At 45.2% G+C, this 26,359-nt stretch overlaps 1 protein-coding gene across 3 annotated transcripts in view; it reads left to right on the top strand.

Moving 5' to 3' along the window:
- Window positions 1–5,194: 5,194 nt before the first annotated feature.
- Window positions 5,195–26,359, top strand: part of DHX30 (DExH-box helicase 30) — a 47,708-nt gene continuing 26,543 nt past the window's right edge. The window contains exons 1-2 of one of the 3 annotated variants that reach the window (XM_074985230.1): window positions 5,195–5,318; window positions 10,748–10,802. In XM_074985230.1, the coding sequence (XP_074841331.1) occupies window positions 10,775–10,802 (28 nt within the window). In that variant the 5' untranslated portion in view covers window positions 5,195–5,318; window positions 10,748–10,774. Of the gene's footprint in view, window positions 5,319–5,374; window positions 5,462–10,747; window positions 10,803–22,583; window positions 22,783–26,359 lie in introns of those variants that run through there. The other 2 variants (XM_074985229.1, XM_074985227.1) reach the window with 2 other exon arrangements.

Genomic DNA, 26,359 nt, shown 5'->3' with positions numbered 1-26,359 from the left:
CATTTAACCTCAAAAGGAAAAAAAATAAGAAAACAAGTGTTTGTTCTCTGATGTGCTAGATATGGGGACAAAAAAGAATGTTGCAAATGTAATGGAAAAACGGATTACTTTTAGAGTATACCTACAATATGGATAGAGAGAAGGAGGCTTCCCTTTTAACAATAAGCCTAGTGTCTAGGATACTCACCCCAAAAGTAGAAGACCCCAGTTCAATTTGCCCCTCTGCCCAATGATAAGAGGTTTGAACAGAAGTTTCCCATGAGCATCCTAACCACTAGATCGGGTGTCTAGCTTTTGGACACCACTCATCACCACATGTCCTCACCTCACCAGGTGACACCCTCTCCCATGCCAGCCAGGCCCCTGTCCCTACCCCTTTCCCCCACAGCCAGGTACTCTACTCCTGTACGTCTGGCAACTTACTGGTGCCGTGCCACCCAGCCCTAAGCCCTTGACACTGTGTGGTGCCTGAGGAGCCACTGCCTATGCTGCCACACCCGCCCGCTAAGCCACATTCACAATATGCTCCAAGCATGCATTGGACACCCCAGCACTAGATTATTATGTGATTCTCATGCAACTAATATTTATAAAGATATTCCACTTTAATTACTAGAGATTCACATCGGCGTATCCCATAGTTGAACAAAAAACAACAAGTCCTGTGTTAAAGAGTACCTGGCTGTGGGGGAAAGGGGTAGGGACAGGGGCCTGACTGGCATGGGAGAGGGTGTCGCCTGGCGAGGCGAGGACACCTGATGATCAGTGGTGTCCAAAAGTAAGATGAAAAACCCCTGTTTCAATGCTTTCTCATCAGGCGGAGGGGAATATAATCAGGATCTGTCAAGTAAACACCCTAATAACTCAGCTGAAAATTATAAGGGTAACAGACCTGTTCCCATGTCAGCTGTTTTGTGTAGGGTTACCATATTTGACCTTTCAGAAAGGAGGACATGCTTGAGAGGGAGCCTACCTGTATCTACCAACTTATGTTGTATGTACTATAACTCATTAACACAATGGTGTCAAGTATTGGAGGGGTAGCCGTGTTAGTCTGGATCTGTAACAGCAACGAAGGGTCCTGTGGCACCTTATAGACTAACAGAGGAGTTTTGAGCATGAGCTTTCGTGAGCACAGACTCACTTCATCAGATGCTGGTCTTGGAAATCCTCAGGGTCAGGTATAAATAAGCCAGAGCAAGGGTGGGGATAACGAGGTTAGCTCAGTCAGCAAGGGTGAGGCTTACTGCACTGCAAATTCCACGCCCTCAACTCAGGCTTAAACAAAGACTGTGAATGGCTGGCTAAATACAAATGCAGCTTCCCCTCCCTTGGTGTTCACACCTCCAGATCAACTGCTGGTAGTAAGCCTCACCCTTGCTGACCGAGCTAACCTTGTTAACCCCACCCTTGCTCTGGCTTATTTATACCTGGCCCTGCAGATTTCCAAGACCAGCATCTGATGAAGTGAGTCTGTGCTCACGAAAGCTCATGCTCAAAACTCTTCTGTTAGTCTATAAGGTGCCACAGGACTCTTCGTTGTCATTAACACACTGTGAGCTGGTAGATACCGATACAGATACACTCCCTCTCTGGGGTGCCCGTTTTTAAAAATTCAAATATGGTAACCCTAGTTTTGTGTGGAGTTAGGCAGACCCTGAATATGCCCACTCAAACAGGGCCCACAGGCAAGATGGATTGCAGGGGCAAAGACTCCTATCTTCCCCTAACAATGAGCAGTCCTATGGCACCTTAGGGTCTAACAGCCCACAAAAGCCATGACCTTATAAACTCGTTCGTCTCTAAGATGCCACAGACTAGTTGTTGTTTTTGAAGTTACAGACTAATGCAGCTAACCCCTGAGACTATCTTCCCATAGTTTGAGGATCTCACCAGGGATTGTTTGTGAGATATGCATCAGGACATCTTGGAAGGGACAGCAGTGAGTGTACCACAAGCAGAAACTTAGTTGCCTAAGGAATTTTTACAAAAAAAAATTAGATCCTGAACAAGTTTAAGTACCTACAGAGTTAAGTGACTTAGAGGGGAAGCTGCATTAGTCTGTGGCCTCACAAACAACCATGAAGACTAAAGGCTTGTCTACACTAGCTCCCTACTTCGAAGGGAGGATGGTAAGTAGGGTGTTGGGAGTTTATTGAATCATAGAATCATAGAACACCAGGACCGGAAGGGGCCTCGAGAGGCCTTCGAGTCCAGTCCCCTGCCCAGATGGCAGGACCGACCACTATCTACACCATCCCTGATAGACATCTATCTAATCTGTTCTTAAATATCTCCAGCGAGGGAGATTCCACAACCTCCCTTGGCAACTTATTCCAGTACTTGACCAGCCTGACAGTTAGGAACTTTTTCCTAATGTCCAACCTAAACTTCCCTTGCTGCAGCTTAAGTCCATTGCCTCTTGTTCTCTATGCATATGCAGCACTTCATTAAGCAAATTCCCCCCACAGCAACTTCGAAGTGCCAGCTCCCGTCTAGCCATGGCTCACCCGCCAGTACTTCGAAGTGTTAAGCATACATTGAGTGTTAAAAGTTGAAGTGCTGGCTCGCGTCTAGCCATGGCTCAGCCGCCGGTACTTTGAAGTACCTTTAACTCCTTAAATATTAACACTTAATGTATGTTGAACACTTCGAAGTTGATGGACTGCAGCACTTCATTAGTAAACTCCCAACACCCTACCTACCATGCTCCTTTCGAAGTAGGGAGCTAGTGTAGACAAGCCCTAAGGCATTTATTTATTAGGGAATGAGCTTTAATGGCCAAGACTGATGGGAATAAGGGGACTTTGAAGTAGGCAGGGTCCTTTCGAAAATGAGCCCCATTGGGACGAGCCGCGCGGCAGCGAGGTGTGTCAATTTCGAAGTGCTGTGGCCGCCCACATGCTAATGAAGCGCTGAATATGCATTTCAGCGCTTCATTAGTAAACTTCGAAATGGCTATTTGCGTGGCCATTTCGAAGTTTGGGGCTAGTGTAGACTCGGCCTTAAAGTGGCCAACCATTCCTTTAGGGAAAAACAGAACAATGCACTCAGATAAAGTCTTGCTGTATTTCACTCCCCCTTTTCCCCCCAAATTCGAGACTTGTCTTCTAGAACTAATCGCTGCTCTAATAAAAGAAAATAAAAGCCATAAATCACTTACCTTCACTAATGTGTTTCATTATAAATTACCTTCAAAGCCTACAGCTTTGTGCAAGGGCTTCACTGATAGAATTCTTTGGGCTCTAAGTAACTTCCAGCCAGACGCCCTTTTTAAGCTTGTACTTTATTGCTTCACATTGGTCAATTCAACTCCATCCTGTCCCTTTTGTTCCACGGCAAACATGAGGAAGTTCCTTTTGTGCCTTTTATGGCCGCAGAAGCAGTCAGGCCAGCATATTTCATTCACTCTCTATATATATATAGCAGCTACCCTCGTTCAATGTAAATGACCCTGGCAAGGGAGAGCAGTTCCTGCACAAACTTCCAAAGGGCGGGTGACAAATTAAATCCCCTATAAAGAGCTGCTCAAAAAGGGAGACCAAGAGCTACCCAGAGGATTTATAGTGGTAGCAGCTGGGGCAAGCATATATGTGGGAGACCCTGCTGGCACCCATTTCAGTCCACCTCATCCCTGGCAGCTATCACAAGGAACTAAGGATGGGAAGGTGAAGAGGAGGAGGCCAAGGGGCTGGAAAAGGGTTGGTGGAGGAGCTGAGTCAAGGCCAGCAGGGCATCCCTGGGCAATCTGGGCAGAGGATGTCAGGATGCAGGGGAGGTGAGAAATCCAAGATAAGGAGCATCAGCAGTGGGATACTCCAAGGCTAGGCTGGTGTGGGGAGAGATGGGGGAACAGGTCACCCCAAAGCAAGGCCGGCAGCAATGGGTGATGGAGTAAAGCGATGTGAGACCTGAGGCCAGGCAGCGGACAGAAGGTGGTGCACCCCAAGGCAAGGCCAGCAGTGGGAATGGAGGAGGGCAGCAGCAAAGGACTCTTGGGGGATGAGGGGAGACATGACAGGAAGTGGCAGGACACCCTGAGCTGAGGCAGGATGTGGGAAACAAAGGGGAGGGCTGCAGCAGGGAACTGGGGGAGGTGACATGGAATCTGATGAAACCACAGGCAAGATGAAGGGTGGTGGTGGGAGATTAAGACAGGTCAACAACAGGGGACCTGAAGCGGGGAGGGGGCGGTGGGGGACACCCTGAGGTGAAGCCAGCAGCGGCAAATAGAGAGGGTGGCAGCAGGGGCCCTTAGGAGGGGTGGGGGGTGAGGGGGTCACCCCGAGGCCGACAGCGGGGACAGCAGCAGGGGGGCCCTAGAAGGGGCGGGGGGGTGATGGCGGGGGTCACCCCGAGGCCGACAGCGGGGACAGCAGCAGGGGGGCCCTAGAAGGGGCGGGGTGGGGGTGATGGCGGGGGTCACCCCGAGGCCGACGGCGGGAACGGCAGCAGGGAGCCCTAGGAGGGGCGGGGGGGTGACCCCGAGGCCGGCAGCGGGAACAGCAGCAGGGGGCCCTAGGAGGGGCGGGGGGGGTGACCCCGAGGCCGACGGCTGGAACGGCAGCAGGGGGCCCTAGGAGGGGCGGGGGGGGTGACCCCGAGGCCGGCGGCGGGAACGGCAGCAGGGGGCCCTAGGAGGGGCGGGGGGGGTGACCCAGAGGCTGACGGCTGGAACTGCAGCAGGGGGCCCTAGGAGGGGCGGGGGGGGTGACCCCGAGGCCGGCGGCGGGAAGTGGCGGGGACGGCAGCAAGGACCTGAGAGGGGCGGGTGGGGGGGATGGTCACCCCGAGATCAGCGGCGGGGACGAAAGCCGGAGGCTGAGGAATCGGCTGGCAGGAACGCGGCTCCGCGCTGAGGGTAAGGAACAGTCGGAGGCCGGGTACGGGGCTGAGCCCGCCCGGCAGCCGGGGCAGAACCTAGCACCTGTTCTCCGCGAGCCTCGCTTACCTGAGAACAAGCGAGCGGCGCCCGCCCACCCCCAAACCGGCCCGTCGCTCTGCTCGTCTTGCCTCCCGTTGGCGTGAACTGTTGCCATGGGAACACACCCCCCCCAACCCCCGCCCCCCCCCGTCTTGCTGGCATCAACCAGGTTGCCAGGTTCATTTCCGGTGCGCATACCGGAAGCGGAGAGCAGAGACTCCTGGGAGCTGTAGTTTCGGATGTCACGGACCGGCGCCGGAGAGTTGTGAGGAGGTCGGTGTCGGGGACTTGGGACCAGCATCTCCCCATCCGGGGGAGGCTCCGAGTCGTTGTGCGCGTCGTGGGCGGCTCGCCGCATCCGCGTGTGTGCGCGCCTAGGGGAAGCTGGGAGCCGGTGCGTGGGGAGCGGGGGGGCTGGGCGTCCGGGCGTTGTGGTGGTGGGGAGGCTCGGCGGCGCCTCTGTGTGCGGCGGTGTTGGCGGGGATGGGGCGGCCCCGTGTGCGGCGGGGAGGCGCTGAGCCTGCAGGCGGGGATGAGGTGTGTAATGTGGGGATGGGAAGGTGACCGGGAGCGGGGATGGGATGGGAACAAGGGGGGGGGCCGGTTACCCCGGAGGGGGGATGGGATGGGGAAAAAGGGGGGCCGGTAACCAGGAGCTGGGATTGGATGAGGACAAGGAGGGGCGGTTACCCGGAGGTGGGATGGGACAGGGACGGGGGGGGGCGGTAACCGGGAGCGGGGATGGGATGGGATGGGAACAAGGGAGCGCTGGTTACCCGGAGGAGGGATGGGATAGGATGGCATGGGGACAATGGGGGGGCGGTGAGTGGGAATGGGATGGGATGAGGACAAGGGGGCTGGTAGCTGGGAGTGGGGATGGGATGAGATGAGGACAAGGGGGGGGCAGTTACCTGGAGCGGGAATGGGATGGGTACAAAAGGGGTGGGTAACCAGGAGGGGGATGGGATGGGGACGAGGGGGGCCAGTAACGGGAGCGTGGATGGGATGGGGACGAGGGGGGCCAGTAACGGGAGCGTGGATGGGATGAAGACAAGGCGGCCAGTTATCCGGAGCAGGGATGGGATTGAAACAAGGGGGGCCAGTAACCAGTGGTGGAATGGCATGGGAACAAGGCTGGGGTGGTTTGTGGCAGAGGAATGGGGTGGGAACGGGGGGGCAGTATCTGATGGGGGATAGGAATGAGGGGTGGTCTCTGGCGAGTGAGGGGGATGGGAAGAAGGAGAGCCAGTATCTCAGGAGTGGGGAAGGATGGGAATAAGAAGAGACTTTGTGTGCCGGGGGGGAATGGGAATAAGGGAAGTTGGTGGTAGGGATGAGTTTGTCTGAGCTTGAAGAAGCAGGGCAGGAGCAAGGGAAACTGGTCTGAGATGCGGGTGTCTTGGCAGTGGGGGGCCATGGGCAGCTGAGAGTGGGGCTTGAGGGCAAGGGATGCCAATGTGAAGTGTGAGAGTGTGTGAGAATGTCTGAGCGTTGGGATTGGGGGACAAGATGAGCCAAGGTGGGGGTGTGTGTTATGGTTTCTGAGTTGCCATACTGGGAGGAGGGCAAATGAACCTGTCTGGGATTGGGATATGTTCAGAGATCTGGATATTAACTGAGTTTCACAGGTACCTGTTCACTTCCAGAGGAGAGCCCTGGTTTAACAGAGCTGGAGAAGCTTCTCCTCCTTAGGGCTAACAGCTGTAGAGGGAGTAATGTTGTGGGGAATGGATGAAGTGAGTGGATATCTGGAATTGAAAGCAAAACTGAAAAACAAAGTTCCCAGCTGACTCCTTTTTCCTGCAATTCCACTGGTACTCAGCCTTGCTGTTAGAGCCTAGTTCCCTGATTTCACATGCAGCTCACTGTCTAATGGTATGCCTTTGGGCCCAAAGACCTTGATTCTGCAGTAAGAGTGGGCCCAGGGAACACTGTGAACTCCTGCTGACAGTGCCAATCCACCTACCAGCATAAGTGACTCTCCTCAGCCTCACCAAATTTAGCTGCGGAAATGCCAGGGAGGCAGTGATGGAGAACAGAAGTTTGTAAAGAAACAGTGTTCCATCAGCATCTTTGGTAGAAACTAAAACAGTTCTTAGAGCATTGCCTGCATGGATCCCTGTTTTATGTGAGGAGCAAGCCTGGCAAGCTGTGTGTGCGGGCTGCATAAACTCTCTGTTTGTGTCCTTGGGACTTTCCCAACAGCCAAAGATGTCTAAATGGTTATTATTGCTGCTTAGTGTTTTTCTGACCACTATGGTCAATGAGCAAGAGCTCTCTGGTGTAGGATGTGATTCATTTGTAGCCTGTTTTTGGGAAAACACTTTTCTTGTATATAAATACAGATGACCAAAAATCCTAATGCTTTGTTAGTCCCTGAGTAGCATGAGAACAGCCTAAAAATACAATGCCCATCTAAAAATTACTAAAGTCTAGTTTGCTGGCTTCAATCTATATCCTAATGTAGTTGTATTATGTCTGTCGTCAGCTAATATACTTGGTGCTTGTTATGCTTCAGTCTGAGGACGACTTATTCTTCTCTGAGTTATATTCTAATGCTGGTCCTGAAAATACTTCAGCACCCAGAAACTTGGATTGGTCATTTTATGTTGTTGCTTCTAAATGCCCCATTGAACTGCAGCCAACAGGGTCATGGTTTCATCCTCTCTAAATCCATCATTGAGTCAAAAAGAAATACAAGCTCCCACCTCTAACTCAGCATCGAGCCTTAATGGTGGACTTTCTGAGTCTTTGAAACACTATCTCTCATTGTCATTCTTCTCCTTCAATGGCAGAGATAAATGGAAGCCACAAGGCCACCATAATTGTGGGTCTTCCTAGGTGTCAGTGTCTTTGGCAATGGCAGGTGGTATCACTGAGTGTCTTGAGATCTTCTCTCTTGCTGTTGGGTATTCTGGTATCATTGATGGCTTTTGGTTCAAGATTCTCTGTTTTAGGGATCTTGGCATTGAACCCTCCAGTTCTGGTGGTGGATCTAGCTGATGAATCTTGGTGCCAGGTACCGCAGTGTTGAGTACATATGTCCAGGCTGTTGCCTTTGTGCTGCTGCTGGATACTCAGCTGCTAGATGGCTAGATCCAGACTTTGACTGTCCCAAAGCTTTTTACATTATTGAAGGAAAACTTAGTTCAGTAGAGGGAAGAGTGGTGTGTGAGCTCTGGCTCTGACATGCTATGTAATCTTGAGAAAAATGACTTAACCTCTCAATCTGTGCCTTTATTTCTCTTCTACGCTTCATTTGTTTACCTGTTTCGACATACATGTGCCAAAGGTGTACAATCTCTTACCACATGTTTGACCAGTGGTTGGCATAATGGGGTGTGAGAATCTCATTTGGAGCTCTCTAGGTGCTACCATAGTACAAATAATGAATAAATTACTTGACATTGGTTGTTGTCATGAAATGAGCTTCTCTGTTACTGAATCTCTCTGGATCTCTGTGTTTGCTGGCTCTGACAAGGTTCTCAGTAAGCTTTGTGCTTGTGTGGCCAATCAGGAGAAATTCATATGCCACCCAGCTGATTAGCAGAGTGCCCCCACAGTTAGGGTTTTTTGTTTCTATTTGTGGTGCACATTTGCACATGCCTCAGTGCACATAAAAATTTCTGTTGCACACAAATGGAAGAGATTAGAGGGAACATTGTCTCTGACATCTTCCTTGGTGCTAAATAGTGAAGCATCTTCTCTTACTTCTTTCCATATTTCTGTGCATTGTCCTGGTGGATTTTGTCTTCAGAACCAGAAAGTTGACCTTGCTGTCATCTTTGATGAAATCTTAGATCCACTCTTGGATCTCCTGATTTCAGGATTCTTCTGCCCATCCTGGTTCAGATGAGACTTCCCTGCTTCTCCCTGAATTCATGGTCCTTCAGGAATGAATCTTTCTAGACCTATACAATAAAGACACATCCATCCTATTTGACTGTAAACTCAATTTCTCGTATTAGATGAGACTTCCTCATGTAAGATCTTTCACTGAAGATTTCATCTACATGTGAGTAACTGATATCTCAGTCTTTGTCATATTTAAAGGAATGAAAGGAAGAAAATCCCACAGATATGCCTATTCCAAGATATCGTCATCTAATCCATATGCTTTTGTGGCATCATCATCAGTCGCTCCCTAATGACTTTAAAGTTTTCAAGAGCTGGATATTCTGTATCGTATTGGGATAGTGTTAGAGAACAATCCATTCCCACCCATAGATGTTTCCAAGTAGGTTAGACTCAGCAGCCCACTTGGCATGAATTAATAGAGCGGATATAAAGGCAATTTGTATCAGATCTAGGATGACGATTGCTCCAAGTCTGACGAATGTTGGCCCACAGAAAGGCATACTAAGCTGCTACCTAGGATATTGGTATGGTATTCGTGCTATCTTGCTATCTGGACTTAGCTTATTGAGCAAGATTCTCCAGAATTCTCTTTGGCCCTGGGGTTTTCATGCAGGCAATGCTGAAAGAAATGTGCAAGTATTTTTCTATAAAAATTGTTATTGGGGGATTTTTGAGGATGACAGTGTGGATCAGTCAAAGTAATCTGTCATTATGTATCCTTGGTCAGGAGGAAATGTAACCTCAACAGGTATTGCTATTGAAAATTCCTCAATGCAGAGTAACGATACTCAATGATATTCACCTACAGTATGGACCCCCTACAACCAACCCTCTTGAACAATTATATTTGCTATAATAATTAACAGTTTGTTACGACGAAGAAGGCAAATAAGTTTGTATTTTAATTAAGTTCAAAATTGTGAAATAGACAAAAGGTCAACTTCTTATCAACAAAATAAGTAATTTTGGCTTTGCATGCACACATGGAGCAGATTTTTTTTTTATTTTTATTTATTATAAGGTGCCATTATCACTAAGTCACTTTTCAGAATAGACACACATTTCAGGCCTGTTTTTGCTTCACTTTGCCATTGATTCAGTGGGAGCTGTATGAAAGCCTAGTAGGAATAGTATTATCTGAGTAGGAAAATCTAAAAATCTGCTTCTGATATGTTTGAAATTTGTAATGAAATCTTTGTTACTCTAATTCCAAGAATGTTTTAAAAACAAACTAGTGATGAGGGGTAATAGACTATTTCCAAAATTGTTTTGTTGTCCTTGCGTTTCTGTTTCCCCATCAGGTGTCATTAGTTCACATTGAGAACAGTGCATTTTAAAATAAAATTAGCTAGTTTAACTTATTAATGTGATTCTGGAAAAAAAATACATCTGTAATGTCAAACAAATGCAGGACTTGTATCTTATAACAGGAAAAATACGTTAATAGATGTATGTCAGTCTTAAGAATTGTGGAGGGGTGAGGATCACAAGAGCTGCAGACTAAAATACTGTATTTAATCACAACTGGACTTGCTATGTCTAAAACATTAGTTCCTAGAAATCAGTAGCTCTTTTCCTCCTGCAAATTTCCAAAGTCTTTACAAACTGAGCTAATATTTAGAGGTAACAAGCAGTCCTATGACATGTTAGAGACTACCAAATTTATTAGGTCATGAGCTTTCATGGGTTAGACCCACTTCATCAGATGGGATTTGGAGGGAGCACTTCCCAAACTTCTGGATGTAACATAACTATTTAACAAGTGCCACAAAAATTTAAGGCAGTAAACAATAGGTACTATAGCCAAGCACAATGCCATCATTCAAACTGGAATTTAGTCCAAACCTTCAGCTGTATTTCTCATTTAAAAGATAGTTAACGTCAGAAAAGCTAGTGGAGGCTTATCTATTTCAGAGAGAAATATAAATTCTAACTTCCTGCCTCTCCACCCTCTTGCTTTCCTAGGAATCAGATCTTTTCACTTTGACAGAGATGTTCTCGCTGAATTCATGTAGAAAAGGTAAGGATTGGTTGATTTGAAGAACTTTCTCATCTCTCACCATTAATTTTTCTTGACTGATTGGCTATAGCACTAGCTCTCTGGACAAAGACGTCCATGTTCATAAATAATTTTCCCATTCTTTTCAATGCTGAATGATATGAGAGGTGTGCCATGCTTCTTTACAGTTTGAGTTGAAGTCTCATTCGTTTGTGCCATCAGTGCATGTTTAAATATGTTATGAAGAAAAGGGAAGGATGTGTGAGAATTATGGTCATGTTGACAGTTATGTAACACATAGGGCCCAAGTCTGCCTTCCTGTGTCACTCCTTTAAACTGCTGCAAAGGGAGGCTCAAATCCAAGGGTATAATATGTCTCTACTTTAAAAGTGTAGATGTTTTCAAACCATAATTCTTACCTCGTGCTAATGCAGCAATGTAAATCACTTTTCAGTTAAGACAGCTGCCTGAACATGTTAATGTCACAAGTATCTGTATTTATATTAAACAGGAGAGTGAGAGATTCATTTCAGGGGAAACCAGAAACTGGAGATGGAGAACTACTATGTCATCTAGTTTATCCCCTGACAGTGCAGGGCTGTTCCCCACAGTGTGTTGTTGGTTCTTCATCCCGTTTAGTTCTAATTAGTTTAAAATTTTTCCTTTCAATTTCATCCTCCTACTCGTACTTGTATCCCTTTGTACTAGTTAAATAAGTCTCTCCTTGGTGTTAACATAGTTCAAATATGTCAACTGTTGTCAAGTCCCCATTTGTCATCACTCAGCCACACTCTTGATTTAGCTCTTTTTGGTCTTCCATCATAAATCAATCCCTGCAACTTCTGGTCATTTTTGTTGCTTTTACTAAATATCCTTCAGTTACTCATTTTAAAATGACCTGCTCACAACTGAAGCCAAAATTCCAGGGTGTGGTTGCACCAGAGACACACAGGTAGGGTTTTATTACCCTCCTGCTCTGGGACAAAATGCCTCTGATTCATCATTTTGGTGGCATAACGTTTCACTAGCCATTCTTGTTTCAATGGCAGGCTAAAAATTTAGGTAATCAGGAGTCTATAATTAAAAAATAATATTTGACATTTTTATTTCAGTGGGAAAATCTTGAGATGCCAAGTAAAAATCTAGGCTGGATGGGAGGCTGAAGGAGAGCATCAACTCATGAGGGCTAGTGGTTTGTCATGGCTGGACTGGGGGTAGGGACTTCATGGATTCTGTGGAGCTACTAGTGTTTTGAGAAAAGTCTTGAAGTTAACAGAGCTGGATATAAGAAGCTTCTGTACAATGCTGCCATCCCCTTTGCAAAACCTCATGTAGGAGAGAAGAAGGATCCAGCAGCAGCTTACTGCTGTGAATCTGAACTCACAAGCAGAAGGATAGTGATATTAAACTACTAGTTAAATGCTGTTAAATACTTTTCATTGCAAAAATAAAGGATATTTGGTTGAAATAATGTAAACTGTGACTTCTGGCATTTTTTCCATAAATCAACTATTGCCTTTTTTTTGTGACCAGACTTGAACATATTGTCTAATTTACTGTGACAAACCACTAGCCCTAGTATTTGTGTCTAATTTGCTGAACACTCACTCTTTTTTCCCGCATCACTATTTCTTCCATTGGATGTTTCCTATAGTCTTCTCCCACCTGACATACAGCTACATATTTCCGTTATTGTATTCTCCACCGAAGGGTCAAATTTCTTTAGGGCTCTCGCCATTATTTCTGTATCCGCTGTTGTGCATAACTCAAAACAACTTAGTATAATCTGTTGTTTTCCTTAACGTGGCAGATCTCAAAGAGAGGTCGAAGGCCCCCTGGGAGGCTGGGAGCAGGTTTCAGGAGGGCGCCCAAGTAGGGATAACGTTAGATTCTCTGGAGCCCCGAGAGAAAAGATGAAGTTCTTCCACATGGGGTTGAAGCCCGGAAACCTGAGCCCTTCCACCCAGGGCTGAAGCTGAAACCTTAGCAATGTAGCGTTGTGGAGGCTGAGGCAGTTGCCCTGGTTGCTACCCCCTGAGGTAACCCTCAGCTTTTATATGCAGAAAACTAGTTATGGTGGCACAGGTAGGCTGTAAAAATGAGGGGTCTGATGGCGCTTTAAAGGCTAACAAATTTATGATGGTGTTAGGGCAGAAGCTTTGTGGGATACAACTCACTTCCTCAGATGCTGAATCAAAAATAGATACAGAGATGGGAGTGTGATATCCATGTTAATAAAATCAGAGTGGATGTTGCTCATCTCCAACAGAGATGAGAAGGTGGGAGAACTTGAATGGGAAATTACCTGTTGTAACGTAAGTACCGCTCCAGGTGTCTGTTTAGTCTTTGGTTCATAGTGCCAAATGCCAAATTTGCGACTTTGATAGCATGGGGGAAGGGGTTCTGAAAGAAAAAGGTTGAGAATCCCTGCCACAATAGATATCCTTCTCCTTCAATATCACAGTGAAGATACTAAATAAACAGGATATACATCATCATTTAACATCATTTAACACAAAGCCCCTCTGTGCACACACATTTTATTATTCCCAAAAATTTTACTTCTGCTTAATTATTTCTAGCTAAACTAATGTGGAATAATTTTTCAAGGTAGTGTTCATTGGGATTAATATAAAATCATTTGCATCTATCAGATGTCCTTAAATGGTCAACTTGTCTGGCAAGATTTGTTCTGTAGGAACCAATGCTATGTATTGTTTATGGTTGTCATCTTCTAGTTGAACTTTTCTCAGTATTTGTCAAATGATTATAACTGTGGGGGTGGAAGTTACTTATGAGAAACGAGCTGCCAGGATTGCTTTAGTTTTCTTTTTTGGAAATCTATAATGCATTTTTTCCAGTGCATCTCTGGTTCACTGATTTTTCAGAAATATTTGTTACTGGTACAGCAACTTAGCTAATTGGCTTAATACTCTCAGGCTGGAGCCACAGTACCGTGGAAGACTGACCTGCTCAGAGTCAATCTTCAGGGAGTTTAGTTTTGTACATGCGTGAAATGGCACTTTTTGGGGTCAAAATTGACCCCAGAGCTACTCGGAAGCGGCAAGGATTAAGGAAGTTTGATGGGAGAAACACTAGGCAAAAAACTAGGCAAATACAATTTAGATGAGGCTACTATAAGGTGGGTGCATAAATGGCTGGATAACTGTACCCAGAGAGTAATTCTTAATGGTTCTCAATCCTGCTGGAAAAATATAACAAGTGGGGTTCCACAGGGGTCTGTGTTAGGACCAGTTCTGTTCAATATCTTCATCAACGATTTAGATATTGGCATAGAAAGTACACTTATTATGTTTGCAGATGATCCCAAGCTGGGAGGGATTGCAACTGCTTTGGAGGATAGGGGCATAATTCAAAATGATCTGGACAAATTGGAGAAATGGTATGAGGTAAACAGGATGACGTTTAATAAGGACAAATGCAAAGTGCTCCACTTGGGAAGGAACAATCAGTTTCACACATACAGAATGGGGAGAGACTGTCTAGGAAGGAGTACAGCAGAAAGGGATCTAGGGGTTATAGTGGACCACAGGCTAAATATGAGTCAACAGTGTGATGCTGTTGCAAAAAAAGCAAACACAATTCTGGGATGCGTGAACAAGACACGAGAAGTCATTCTTCTGCTCTACTCTGCGCTGGTTAGGCCTCAGCTGGAGTATTGTGAGCAGTTCTGGGCACCACAGTTCAAGAAAGATGTGGAGAAATTGGAGAAGGGTGCAGGAAAGAGCAACAAGAATGATCAAAGGTCTAGAGAACATGACCTATGAAGAAAGGCTGAAAGAATTGGGCTTGTTTAGTTTGGAAAAGAGAAGATTGAGGGGGGACATGATAGCGGTTTTCAGGTATCTAAAAGGGTGTCATAAGGAGGAGGGAGAAAACTTGTTGGTCTTGGCCTCTGAGGATAGAACAAGAGGCAATGGACTTAAACGGCAGCAAGGGAGGTTTAGGTTGGACATTAGGAAAAAGTTCCTGACTGTCAGGGTGGTCAAACAGTGGAATAAATTGCCAAGGGAGGTTGTGGAATCTCCATCGCTGGAGATACTTAACAACAGGTTAGATAGATGTCTATCAGGGATGGTTTAGACAGTACTTGGTCCTGCCATTAGCGCAGGGGTCTGGGCTCGATGGCCTCTCGAGGTCCCTTCCAGTCCTAGTGTTCTATGATTCCATAGACCAGCAGTTCCCAATCTTTTTGAGACCGGGACGCAATTTGACAATTCAGTTAGACTTTGTGACCCAAGGCAATTCAAAACAGGGGCGGGGGGGGTGGAGAGGTTCTCCCAAGGAAAAATGCACCCCCCTGCTCCGTGGTTTAAACCCCCTCACTGCCGAAATGCCCCCCTCACCTACCTTACACGAGCTCTGCACACTGCTGCTTCTGCTCCTTCGCCAGCCTGCCATCGGCTTCTCTGTGCGGTTACCCTGCAGGCCTCCTACTCCTTTCTCCCACCTGCAGCACTGCCCTGCCATGCTGAAATGGGACTCAATTTAATTGGTTTCATGGCCAGATCGCTCCTGTGGGCCGTTAAACCAATTTAACTGAGTTCCATTTGTGTGGCAGGGCAGGAACTGCGGAGCTGGACGCGTGAGTGGTGGCAGCGGAGGGAGCCGCAAATGGCTCCTTAAAGAGCTGTATGTGGATCGGAGCCACCGAGCTGGTGACCCTTGGAAAATCTAATGGGACCCCATGTTTGGGTCCCGACCCATAGGTTGGGAATTCCTGCCGTAGACCTTCCTCCATGTAGACAGACATTGAAGTCAACCACTGATAAGTCAATTTTAGCTACGCAATTGGCACAGCTAAAATTGCATATTGGTGGTTGACTTTTATGTCTTGTGTAGACATAGCCTAAGATGCACATCCACTGAGACAAGTGATTTAGTGTGTGCTCAGAACTTCCAAATACACCTCCACCTGTTCTTTGTTAACAGTTTTTATACAGGTTGAACCTCTCTCGTCCAGCACCCTCAGGACCTGACTGGTGCCAGACAAGAGAATTTGCTGGATGACAGAAGGTCAATATTGTCTGGAATGTCCACTGCTTACTGGGCTATTAGAAGACATTTAGGGGGTAGATTATAGCTAAATAACAACACAGAACACTGAGATCCAGGACTGGTGGCTGTAAACAAACTTTATGGGACCATAGGAAACTTGGCCACATCCATGATAAGTGGTCATCCAGCTAACTAAAATCTTGCCAGATGAGAGAGTTCTGGATTAGAGAGGTTTTCATTGTGAACTTAATCATTAAGACATCGTTTAAAAATCTACCTTCTGCATAAAATATGTAAAAGTTTAAATTTCTTATTTTATCTTCCTCCCAATATATTCATTTGTTCTTTGCTGATATTTCTTGAAAGCCTTATTCCTCTAAGTGGTTATTTTACACATTAACCAATGTAAAATCTTGGTTTGCAAGCAAGGTGTTTACTAATAAATGAAATTTGTTAGCATATAAACCGAACTCACTACTGTAAAAATACACTCGGTTTAATGATAGTTCAAAGTGTATATGATATAGACTTCATTAAATTTAAAGTGTATATAAATATTTTGGTCATTTCAAATTTTGATGGGGTAGGGAGAAATTAAAGCATCGCAGCAGTGTTAGGGTACTTGATATCCATGTGTTACAGTATAAAGAATTTTATGCTCAAATTATTTAATTTTTACAAGTAAGTAAACAAATTTTTCAATGTGAGAAAAATGCAACAGTGACCAACTTAAATATATATTTTTTTAATATTCAGATGTTAGTCTAAAGTGTTAGTAAAATAATGAAGTTTGATGGCATCTGAGACATTGCAAACTTCAAGTTTGAACAATATATGTCTTTTTAAAATAACTATTTTAGGTTCTAAACCCACACCTGAACTTTGCAGGCTGATTTGTTTAGTTCTTGAAGTCAGACCTGCCTACTTGCTTGCTTGCTTTTTGTTAGTTTGTTCAGTTTTTGTTGTTTTTTAAATGTTGTCTCAGTGATGAAAATATACACTAAATGGTGTAAAATGCAAAGTAAATTGCAAATGCATTTTTTGTCTTCTACTCTCCAAATTGCAATACGTTTGAAAAATCAAAAGTGATTTTTTTTAGTTGGTGGTCTACTGTAACATTGTATTTAAAAGAGGAAGTGATTAGAAACTGGAATTTCTGGGTACTGTTTGCAGCATTGTGTTATTTCGTTCTGGTTTTTGAGCAACTGACTCATAAAAATCTCTGTGGCTACATCTAAACTAGCATTCCTCTTTTGAAAGAGGCATGCAAATGAAGGAAACTGAGAATGTGAATTAGGCACATATTTACATATGTGGCACCTCATTTGCATAGTGTTCTTTCAAAAGAACCAAAGCAGTGTATACACGGCTCTTTCTAAAGTAATCCCCATCTTTGAAGGAACCCCTCTTTGTTTTATAGCAAAAAGAGTTCTTTTGAAAATGGAGACTACTTCAGACAGAGCCGCATCTACACTGCTTTGCTTCTTTCGAAAGAAGCTCTTTTGAAATAATATGCAAGTGAGGTACCAGATATAGAAATCTATGCCTCATTTGCATTTTCGGTTTCCTTCATTTGCGTGTCTCTTTCGAAAGAGGAATGCTAGTGTAGATGTGGCCTGTGGGTCAGTTTCCTCATCTGTAAAAATGCTGAAATACTAGCCTACCTTAAGGGGTTGTTGCAAGGCTCACGTAGTATTCAGAATATGATATCTTACATAGAATCACAGAATATTAGAACTAGAAAGAATTTCAAGAGGTTAAGTCCTGTCACTTGCTGTCTTGACAAGACCAAGCAACATCTAGACCATCCATGACAGGTGTCCGTCTAACCTGCTCTTAAAAATATCCAATGATGAAGATTCCACAACCTCTCTAGGCAATTTATTCCCATGTTTAACCCCTGAAAGGAAGTTTTTCCTAATGTCCAACCTTAACCCCCCTGCTTCTTGTCCTTTCATTAAAGCTTAAGGAGAATATTTTTTCTTTCTCTTCCTTGTAACAACCTTTCTAGGTATTTGAAAATTATGTCCCCTCTGTCTTTTCTGTTTCGGACTCAACAATCCAAGTTCTTTCAATCTTCCCTCATAGGTCATGTTTTCTAGACGTTTTAACATATTTGTAGCTCTCTGCTGGAACCCTCCAATTTTGTCCACATCTTTCCTGAAATGCAGTGCCCAGAACTGTCACAGTACTCCAATTGAGGCTCACTCAGTGCAGAATAGAACAGAAGAATTCCATCTTTTGTCTTGCTTAAAACACTCCTGTTAATACATCACAGAATTATGTTTCTTCAGTTTGTCCAGGTCATTTTCAAATTATAATCATATCTTTCAAAGCACGTACAACCCCTCCCAGCTTGGTATCGCTTACAAACTTTATAAGCATATTCTCTGTGCCATTATCCAAGTCGTTGATGAAGATATTGAAAGAACTGGTCCCAAAACTGATTCCTACAAATTCCAGCATGGCTATGAACCATTGATAAGTGCTCTCTGGGAATGATTATTCAACTAGGTATGTACTCACCTTATAGTAGCCCTGTCTAGGTTGTATTTCCCCAATTTATCTATAAGAAGGTCCTGCAAGACTGTATTAAATGCTTTGCTAAAGTCTAGGTGTACTACATATACCTCTCCTCCCGTATCCACAAGCCTTGTTATCCTAGGAAAAAAAGCTGTCAGGTGAGTTTGACAGGATTTGTTCTTCACAAATCCATGCTGACTGTTACATATCACCTTATCTTTCAGATGTTTGCCATTGAGTTTCTTAATTATTTGCTGCATTATCTTTTCCTGATGCAAAAGTTATGCCGGCTGGTCTGTAGTTTTATGGGTTGTCCTTATTCCCCTTTATATAGATGGGCACTGTATTTGCCCTTTTCCAGTCTTTTGGAATCTCTCCCATCTTCCTTGAGTCTTCAAAGATGATAGCCAATGGCTCAGTCACATCCTTGAGTATTCTCGGATGCATTTAATTAGGCCCTCGTAACTTGAGGCCATCTAACTTGTCTAATTTTTAGCTTGATGTCTTCCTATTAACTTCTGAATCTACCTAATTTTCTCCAGGACTTCCTATGTTAGGAGCCCAGTCACTACCAACCTTTTTGGTGAAAACAGAAGCAAACAAGTCATTAAACACTTCTGCCATTTCCCCATTTTCAGTTATTTTTACCTCTTCGTTGAGGAAGGCACTCGTCCTATTCTTGGTCTTCCTCTTGCTTTTAATATATTTGTAGTGTGTTTTTCTTTTTACCCTTTATGTCTCTATCTAGTTTGAGCTTGTTTTGTGCCTTTGCCTTTCTAATTTTGCCCCTGCGTACTTATTTGTTTGTATTCGTCCTTTGTATTTTGACCTAGGCTATCTCTGCACTACATATAGAAGTCAACCTCCAATATGCAATATTATGTAGCTAAAATCGACTTATCAGCGGTCAACTTCAATCTCTGTCTACATGGAGGAAGGTAAACGAGAGCATTTCTCCTGTTGACCTTCCTTAATCCTCGCTGCCCGCAAGGAGTTTTGGGGCTGACTTTGACCCTGGAAAGCACTGTTTCATGCAAGTCCAAAGTGAAATCCCTAAAGATTGACCCTGAGGTGGGTCTGTCTTCCAGAGTAGTGTGTGTCTAGCCCTAGTTTCCACTTTTTGTAGGATTCCTTTTTTATAGTTACATCATTCAAGATCTTCTGATTAAGCCAAGGTGGGCTCTTGCTATACTTCCTATCTTTTCTACACGGTTGGAATAGTTTACTCTTATGCCCTTAATAATGGGATCTTGCCTACCAGTTCCCCAAATTTGCTACAGTTTGCCTTCATTAAATCCATTGTCTTTATTTTGCTGTTCTCTCTATCATTCCTTAGAATCACTATCTCTGGCATTTTATGATTACTTTCAAATTTTCAACCAGTTCCTCCTTATTTGTTAAAATTTCATCTAGCACAGCCTCACCCTCAGTTAGTACCTTTCTTCTCCTCCTGAAATAAAAAACTGTCTCCGATATATTCCCGGAATCTGTTGAATAATCTTTGCCCTCCTGTGTTACTTTCCCAATTGATGTATGCGTAGTTGAAGCCCCCCATCACCACTAAGTCCTGTGTTTGGAATGACTGTTAGTTATTTATAAAAAAAACTCATCCACTTCTTTTTTCTGCTTAGGTGGCATGTAGTGAACCCCCCCAACCCCGCCTCTTTTATCCTTACCCCATGACTCTCAAAAAGTATGTCTCCAACTCAACCTCAGTCCAGGTGTATATATTTTTAATATATAACGTAACACTTTAATTTCTCTTTTGTTGCTTCTTGATGACGTGCATGTGATTGAGGGAGACAACAAAGAGTGGATTTGCTACACTTGAGGGGGAGCAGCAGGATAAATTGTATGTTCAAAATGTCTGATATAAATATGACTATGCTTTTTAGGGGGAATGGGACCAGCCAGACCAGGCCTAGTCTTTTATTTACTGGCATACCTGTCCTGGAACTTGAAGTTCTTTGATTAGCCTCTGAAGAGGTGTGGGCTGAATCAGTGCAAGGATCCTTTATTCTGACATTTTCCTCAACTTTGAGGAGGCGATTGCCTGTACCAGGGACAGGGATGTCTTGCTTTTTACCCTTTTTTCTCCTCCACCTTTTTAATGCAGCTTGGGGGGAGGATAGGGGCTCAGTATTGATTCCAAGAAGGCCACAGAAGTGATGTCTACGTTAGCATTCCTCTTTTGAAAGAGGCATGCAAATAAGGGAAATCAAAAATGCAAATGAAGTGCAGATTTACATATCAAGTTTCACCAGGGCCTGATGAAATGCATCCTAGAATACTCGAGGAGCTGATAGAGGAGGTATCTGAGCCTTTATCTATCATATTTGGAAAATCACGGGAGACGGGAGAGATTCCAAAAGACTGGAAAAGGGCAAATACAGTGCCCATCTATAAAAACGGGAATAAGAACAACGCAGGAAACTACAGACCAGTCAGTTTAACTTCTGTGCCAGGAAAGGGAATGGAGCAAGTAGTTCAGGAAATCACCTACAAGCACTTGGAAGGTGGTAAGGTGATAGGGAACAGCCAGCATGGATTTGTAAGGAACAAATCATGTTAAACCAATCTGATAGCTTTCTTTGATAGGATAACAAGCCTTGTGGATAAGGGAGAATCAGTGGATGTGGCAGACACAACTTAGATGGGGCTGCTATAAGGTGGGTGCAAAATTGGCTGGGTAACCATACTCAGAGAGTAGTTATTAATGGTTAATGGTTCTCAATCCTGCTGGAAAGGTATAACAAGTGGGGTTCCGCGGGGGTCTGTTTTGGGACCGGTTCTGTTCAATATCTTCATCAACATAGAAGAATATTTTCAATATCTTCATCGATTGGCATAGAAAGTATGCTTATTAAGTTTGCAGATGATACCAAGCTGGGAGGGGTTGCAACTGCTTTGGAGGATAGGGTCATAATTCAAAATTATCTGGACAAATTGGAGAAATGGTCTGAGGTAAACAGGATGAAGTTTAATAAAGACAAATGTGAAGTGCTCCACTTAGGAAGGAACAATGAGTTTCACACATACAGAATGGGAAGCGACTGTCTAGGAGGGAGTATGGCAAAAAGGGATCGAGGAGTTACAGTGGACCACAAGCTAAATATGAGTCAACAGTGTGATGCTGTTGCAAAAAGAGCAAACATGATTCTGGGATGCATTAACAGGTGTGTTGTGAGCAAGACACGAGAAGTCATTCTTCTACTCTACTCTGCGCTGGTTAGGCCTCAGTTGGAATATTGTGTCCAGTTCTGGGCACCACATTTCAAGAAAGATGTGGAGAAGTGGGAGAGGTTCCAGAAAGAGCAACACAAGTGATCAAAGGTCTAGAGAACCTGACCTATGAAGAAAGGCTGAAAGAACTGAGCTTGTTTAGTTTGGAAAAGAGAAGATTGAGGAGGGACATGATAGCAGTTTTCAGGTATCTAAAGGGGTGTCATAAGGAGGAGGGAGAAAACTTGTTCTTCTTGGCCTCTGAGGATAGAAAAAGAAGCAATGGGCTTAAAATGCAGCAAGGGAGGTTTAGGTTGGATATTAGGAAAAAATGTTCCTAACTGTGAGGTTGTCAAACACTGTGGAATACATTGCCTAGGGTGGTTGTGGATTCTCTGTCTCTGGAGATATTTAAGAACAGGTTAGATTATCAGGGATGGTCTAGACAGTACTTGGTCCTGCCATGAGGGCAGGGGGCTGGACTTGATGACCTCTCAAGGTCCCTTCCAGTCCTAGTATTCCATGATTCTTCTATCGAAAGAAGAAATCAGTGTAGACGCGGCTCTTTGGAAAATAAACCCCCTTTTTGAAGGAACCCTTATTCCTATTTCCTTTTTTTTTTAAAGGAAGAAGGGTTCTTTGGAAAATGGGGCTTATTTTTGAAAGAGCCAGGTCCACGGTGCTTTGCTTCTTCCGAAAGAACATGCAAGGGAGGTGCTAGCTATGTAAATCTGCACCTCCTTTGTGCTGTCGATTTCGCTCATTTGTATGCCTCTTTCGAAAGAGGCATCCAAGTGTAGACATAGCCAGAGTCACCACTGAGTGGTAAGGGGTGAGTTAGTGGGGCGGGGAAGCGGGAGGGGGGTCGGGCCTGCTGGGAGAGGCTGTCAGCCCCAGGGGAAGGTTGGGGAGGCAGGCCAGCTCCTCCCCGTGTGCAAAGCTGCCCTCTGCCCGCTAGGGGGCGCTGCAGCCCAGGGTTCCTTGCAGCGCTCGCGACGAGCTGCCCGGCCTGAAGCCGGGAGTGGGCGGTCTTGCAAGATGGCGGCGCCCAGGCGGCTCCTGCTGGCGCTGGTGAGTGGCGCTTCCGGGCCGTGGCGCTGCCGCCGCCGCTACTGCCGGGCGGAGTTGGAAGCGGGCGGCGCCACGCGGAGCCTGTGCTCGAGCAGCCCCCTGCGAGAGGTCGCGCCCGGAGCGGAAGAGGAGCCGGCAGCGGACGGTGCCGGCGCGATGGTGAAAGGTGAGTTGCCGACCTTCCGCGGCATGGCCCGGCGGAGCCTCGCCTGCGCCGGAGCGGGACAAAGGCAGCGCTCCCGCTCCCGCCATGGCGTGTCGGACCGATCGTGCCCTGGTCAGGAGCGGCGCCCCCCTGCCGGCCCGCGGCGGAGCGAGGCCCGCTCTCCTCGGCGCCGGGGGCAGCGTGTGGGCGAGCGCCGCAGATCCCGAGCTCGCCGGCCGGCCGGCTTCTTTGTAGTTTCTGGGCGGGTAGGCCCAGGCGAGGCCCCGCACTGTGCGCACAGCTCCAGCGGGGCAGGTCGGCGCTCTGCCGGGAAGGGATGTTGTAGGGCGCCCTCTGCGAGCGGCGGCGCTCGGGGACCGGTGGCTGGCGGGCGAAGAGGCGCGGGGAGAGGGGGGAGTTTATGGTGGCGGCAGCGAGACTCGTGGGGCTGCGAGACTGACCCTGGAGGGCGGGATTCCTGGTTGGACATTGGAGCCAGTGAGACAAGCTGGCGATTGGGTCCTTCGTGCCTTGTCCCGTGCGTCTTTTGCTGTTCCTTTGGTGGATGGTCGCCCTCTAGGGCCCCTTCTTTTCTCCCAGTGCACCCCCGCCCCACGTGTGTGGAACTGCAGGTTCTTAACCCCAAGGACTTCTGTGGAGCACTGCAGATTGGGGTGGTGGTGGTTTCTGAAGCCTGTTTCTAATAAAGATTGGGATGGTTTTGGCCTCCTGAATGTGAATCTTTTCCTATGATGAACCCTCCGTGTGGTGTTCTCTGCTTATGATTTGCAGTGTGGATTGGAGATCAGAAGAGTGGTGTGGGACTTCATATCCTTTTTCCTCAACCAGTCTGGTCCAGGCTGGCCCTGACTGAAAGCCTTTGTGTCTCACAGCCTTCTGGTTTAGCCTGTGTGAAATGAAAGTATCCTAATAAATGGCCCCTTTTTTATTTTGGCACCTCTACAGAGGGGTATCAGCTGAACAGACTGTGGAGAGGAAGCATCATCTCCTAGCTGTATGGTGCACTGACATAAATGTACATACATTTTCCTGCCCCTGCGCGAGTTGTTTGTGTTCTGTAGACAGAAGACTTCAATCTGCAGAGCTGGCAGGCTGGCATCTTTGACCAGCTAATGTTTGCCCAAACCAAATGAAAAGGGGAAAGTAAGCTAGATGTTAAGAATTCTTATTTACCGTAAGTTCCCATGTGTAACAACTTCCATAAATTGCACATGGGAAGCTGATTGTTAGTCTCATTGGGCATTTGTTCTTCTCTGCATATCTTCCTTCAGACGCTTGAGTTAGTTTGTGTCCTCCCTAATATTCTTATTCCATTCATGGCAGACTGAATTATGCACTTAAAATCTCACCTTTTAAAAAAGTTTTTACAACTTTCAAGTATCTGGTTAAAAACTCTCATACGTTTTTTCAGCATTTTTGCGTCTTTCAAGAAGGTTGGCAAGTACAGTAAGAAGCCACAGTGAGATTATTACAGGCATAAAATTAAGCTGTTATAACATGCAGGGGTGCTTGGTAGGGTATAATGCTGAGAGCCTTCATCGACCCAAGAAGTGCTTGGGAAGGCTTATGGCTATCATATGATGGTTTACATGGTCATTCAGTTATTTAAAAATACAGTGTGTGTTCTATGTCTCTGAGCTTCCACTATGGATAAAATTGTCTTATCATTTTTAGCAGGAAATAACTGTAGAGGAAAATTTATAAATACCTGTAACTACCTCAAATACACATTTTTTAAAATCCTTGTCTCTAACTGGCCACTTATTTTTCCTTCAAGAGCCCAACTTTTCTTTTGATCAGCTCTGGCGTATAAATTGGCCCTTGGAACAGCTACCAGTTTAACCCCATCTGTAGTGTAGATGTTAGAACTGAAACAACCCTGTGCCCAAAATTTCGTTTGAAAGGACAGTTTGATACACTGGGAAAGAAGACATTTTAAATGTTTTTTTCCTCCTTTATCACTTAATTTTCTGTAGACATTTATCCATAGATGCCCTGTCTTTTGTGCTTCCCTTACTTCTTCTGCAGTGCCCAGAACTGGAGTAGCAGGGTTTTTTTTGTGTTTCATTGAAATCTTAGGTGTACACTTTTGAGAGCTGGCTTGCTCTGTGACATCAGAAAGCCCAGCCAACCAATCAGATGTTGCTTTGGGACAATGGGTATTGACAGGCAGACTTTGGCAGTGGTAACAGTGATTCAGATAAAGCTGGGGCAGATTGCTGGAATCTCTTCCTTCATATTGCTTTATATTGAGTTCTCCAGTGGTAGACTGTGTGAGGTTGTTTCAGGATGCTCACTGAAAGAATAAAAGGTCTGTCTCATTCAGCATGTAAGTTGTTAAGAGCTCCCTAAAAGCCTGAGTTCCATCTCTGTGACTGTTACTTGAGATTTAGGGAGCATGAAAGTTACTTTGAAGTATTTCTTATGGAGGCAGATTTCAATTCTTCCACTCTCTGGTTGGTGTCTTCAGGCTTAGTTTATCTTGGCACTGACCTCTGCTGAAACCACTGCATATATTAAGTATGCATCTCCTATCTGAGGTGTTTTCTGGATCAGTTACTGAAATCCAACTTTTTTTAAAAGCAATAAGAAATCTTCCTCTGCTGCTACACAAAGTTGCCTCACTATTTCTCATTTCAGGTGATATACACTAGTTCTGAGGGTTATTGCTGTCATTCTTAGACTGTAATCGCTTTGGAGCAGGAGCTGCGTGGGTTTTTATTTGTACTGTCAAGAAGTGCTGTGGCACCTTATAGACTAAGATATTTTGGAGCGTAAGCATTCGTGAGCAAACTTTTCTTTTGACCACAAAAGCTTATGCTCCAAAATATTTGTTAGTCTGTAAGGTGCCATAGGACTTCTTGTAGTTTTTGAAGATACAGACTAACGTGGCTGCCTCTCTGATACTGGTACCCTGCCTTCCTTGGTGGGTGGTGCTGTATTGTAAACATATGTAATGAAGTCCAACCTCAGAACTCTGGTTTGGAGTCCTCTAGCAAGAAAGTTCCTTCTGTAATCCTTAACAAAAGTGTGTGGTGCAAGGCCACAAACTTTTACTCCTTGCATGTGTCTGGTACTTTGGGAGCATTCTCCATCAAGTTTCCTTAATTTTTATGGACCCTGTGCACTTTGGTCTTTCTGCATGTCTCTGCTGTTCATTTGAAGCCTCTTTCTGAGGAAGAAGATATCGAAGAAGGTTTGAATAGTCAAAATTAACCTAATACTCTTTTAAAGTCTCAGAGGGGTTACCAAGTTAGTTTGTAGCTTCACAAATAATAAGCAGTCCTGTGGCGTCTTAGAGACTAACACATTTATTAGGTCATGAGCATTTGTGTATAAAACACACTTCATCAGATGGAAATCAAGTGGAAAAATGGAATCCAGGGTTTATATAGCTGAGGGACGTGAAGTTACCTCTTGCTAGTAGGACCAATTAATGAAACAAAGTAAGTTGTGTCTGTCTTATTCTTGTGAATGTCCACTCTGGCTGCCATGGATTTAGAAGCTCTTTACACCAGTATTCCACATGAGGATGGTCTGTCAGGAACACCATTATACCACAGCACATTTGGTGGCT

Source organism: Carettochelys insculpta, chromosome 2 (assembly GCF_033958435.1).
Source record: "Carettochelys insculpta isolate YL-2023 chromosome 2, ASM3395843v1, whole genome shotgun sequence".
NCBI lineage: Eukaryota > Metazoa > Chordata > Testudines > Carettochelyidae > Carettochelys > Carettochelys insculpta.
Note: the sequence above shows the minus strand (reverse complement) of the source record. Positions and strands in the feature narration are given on the sequence as shown.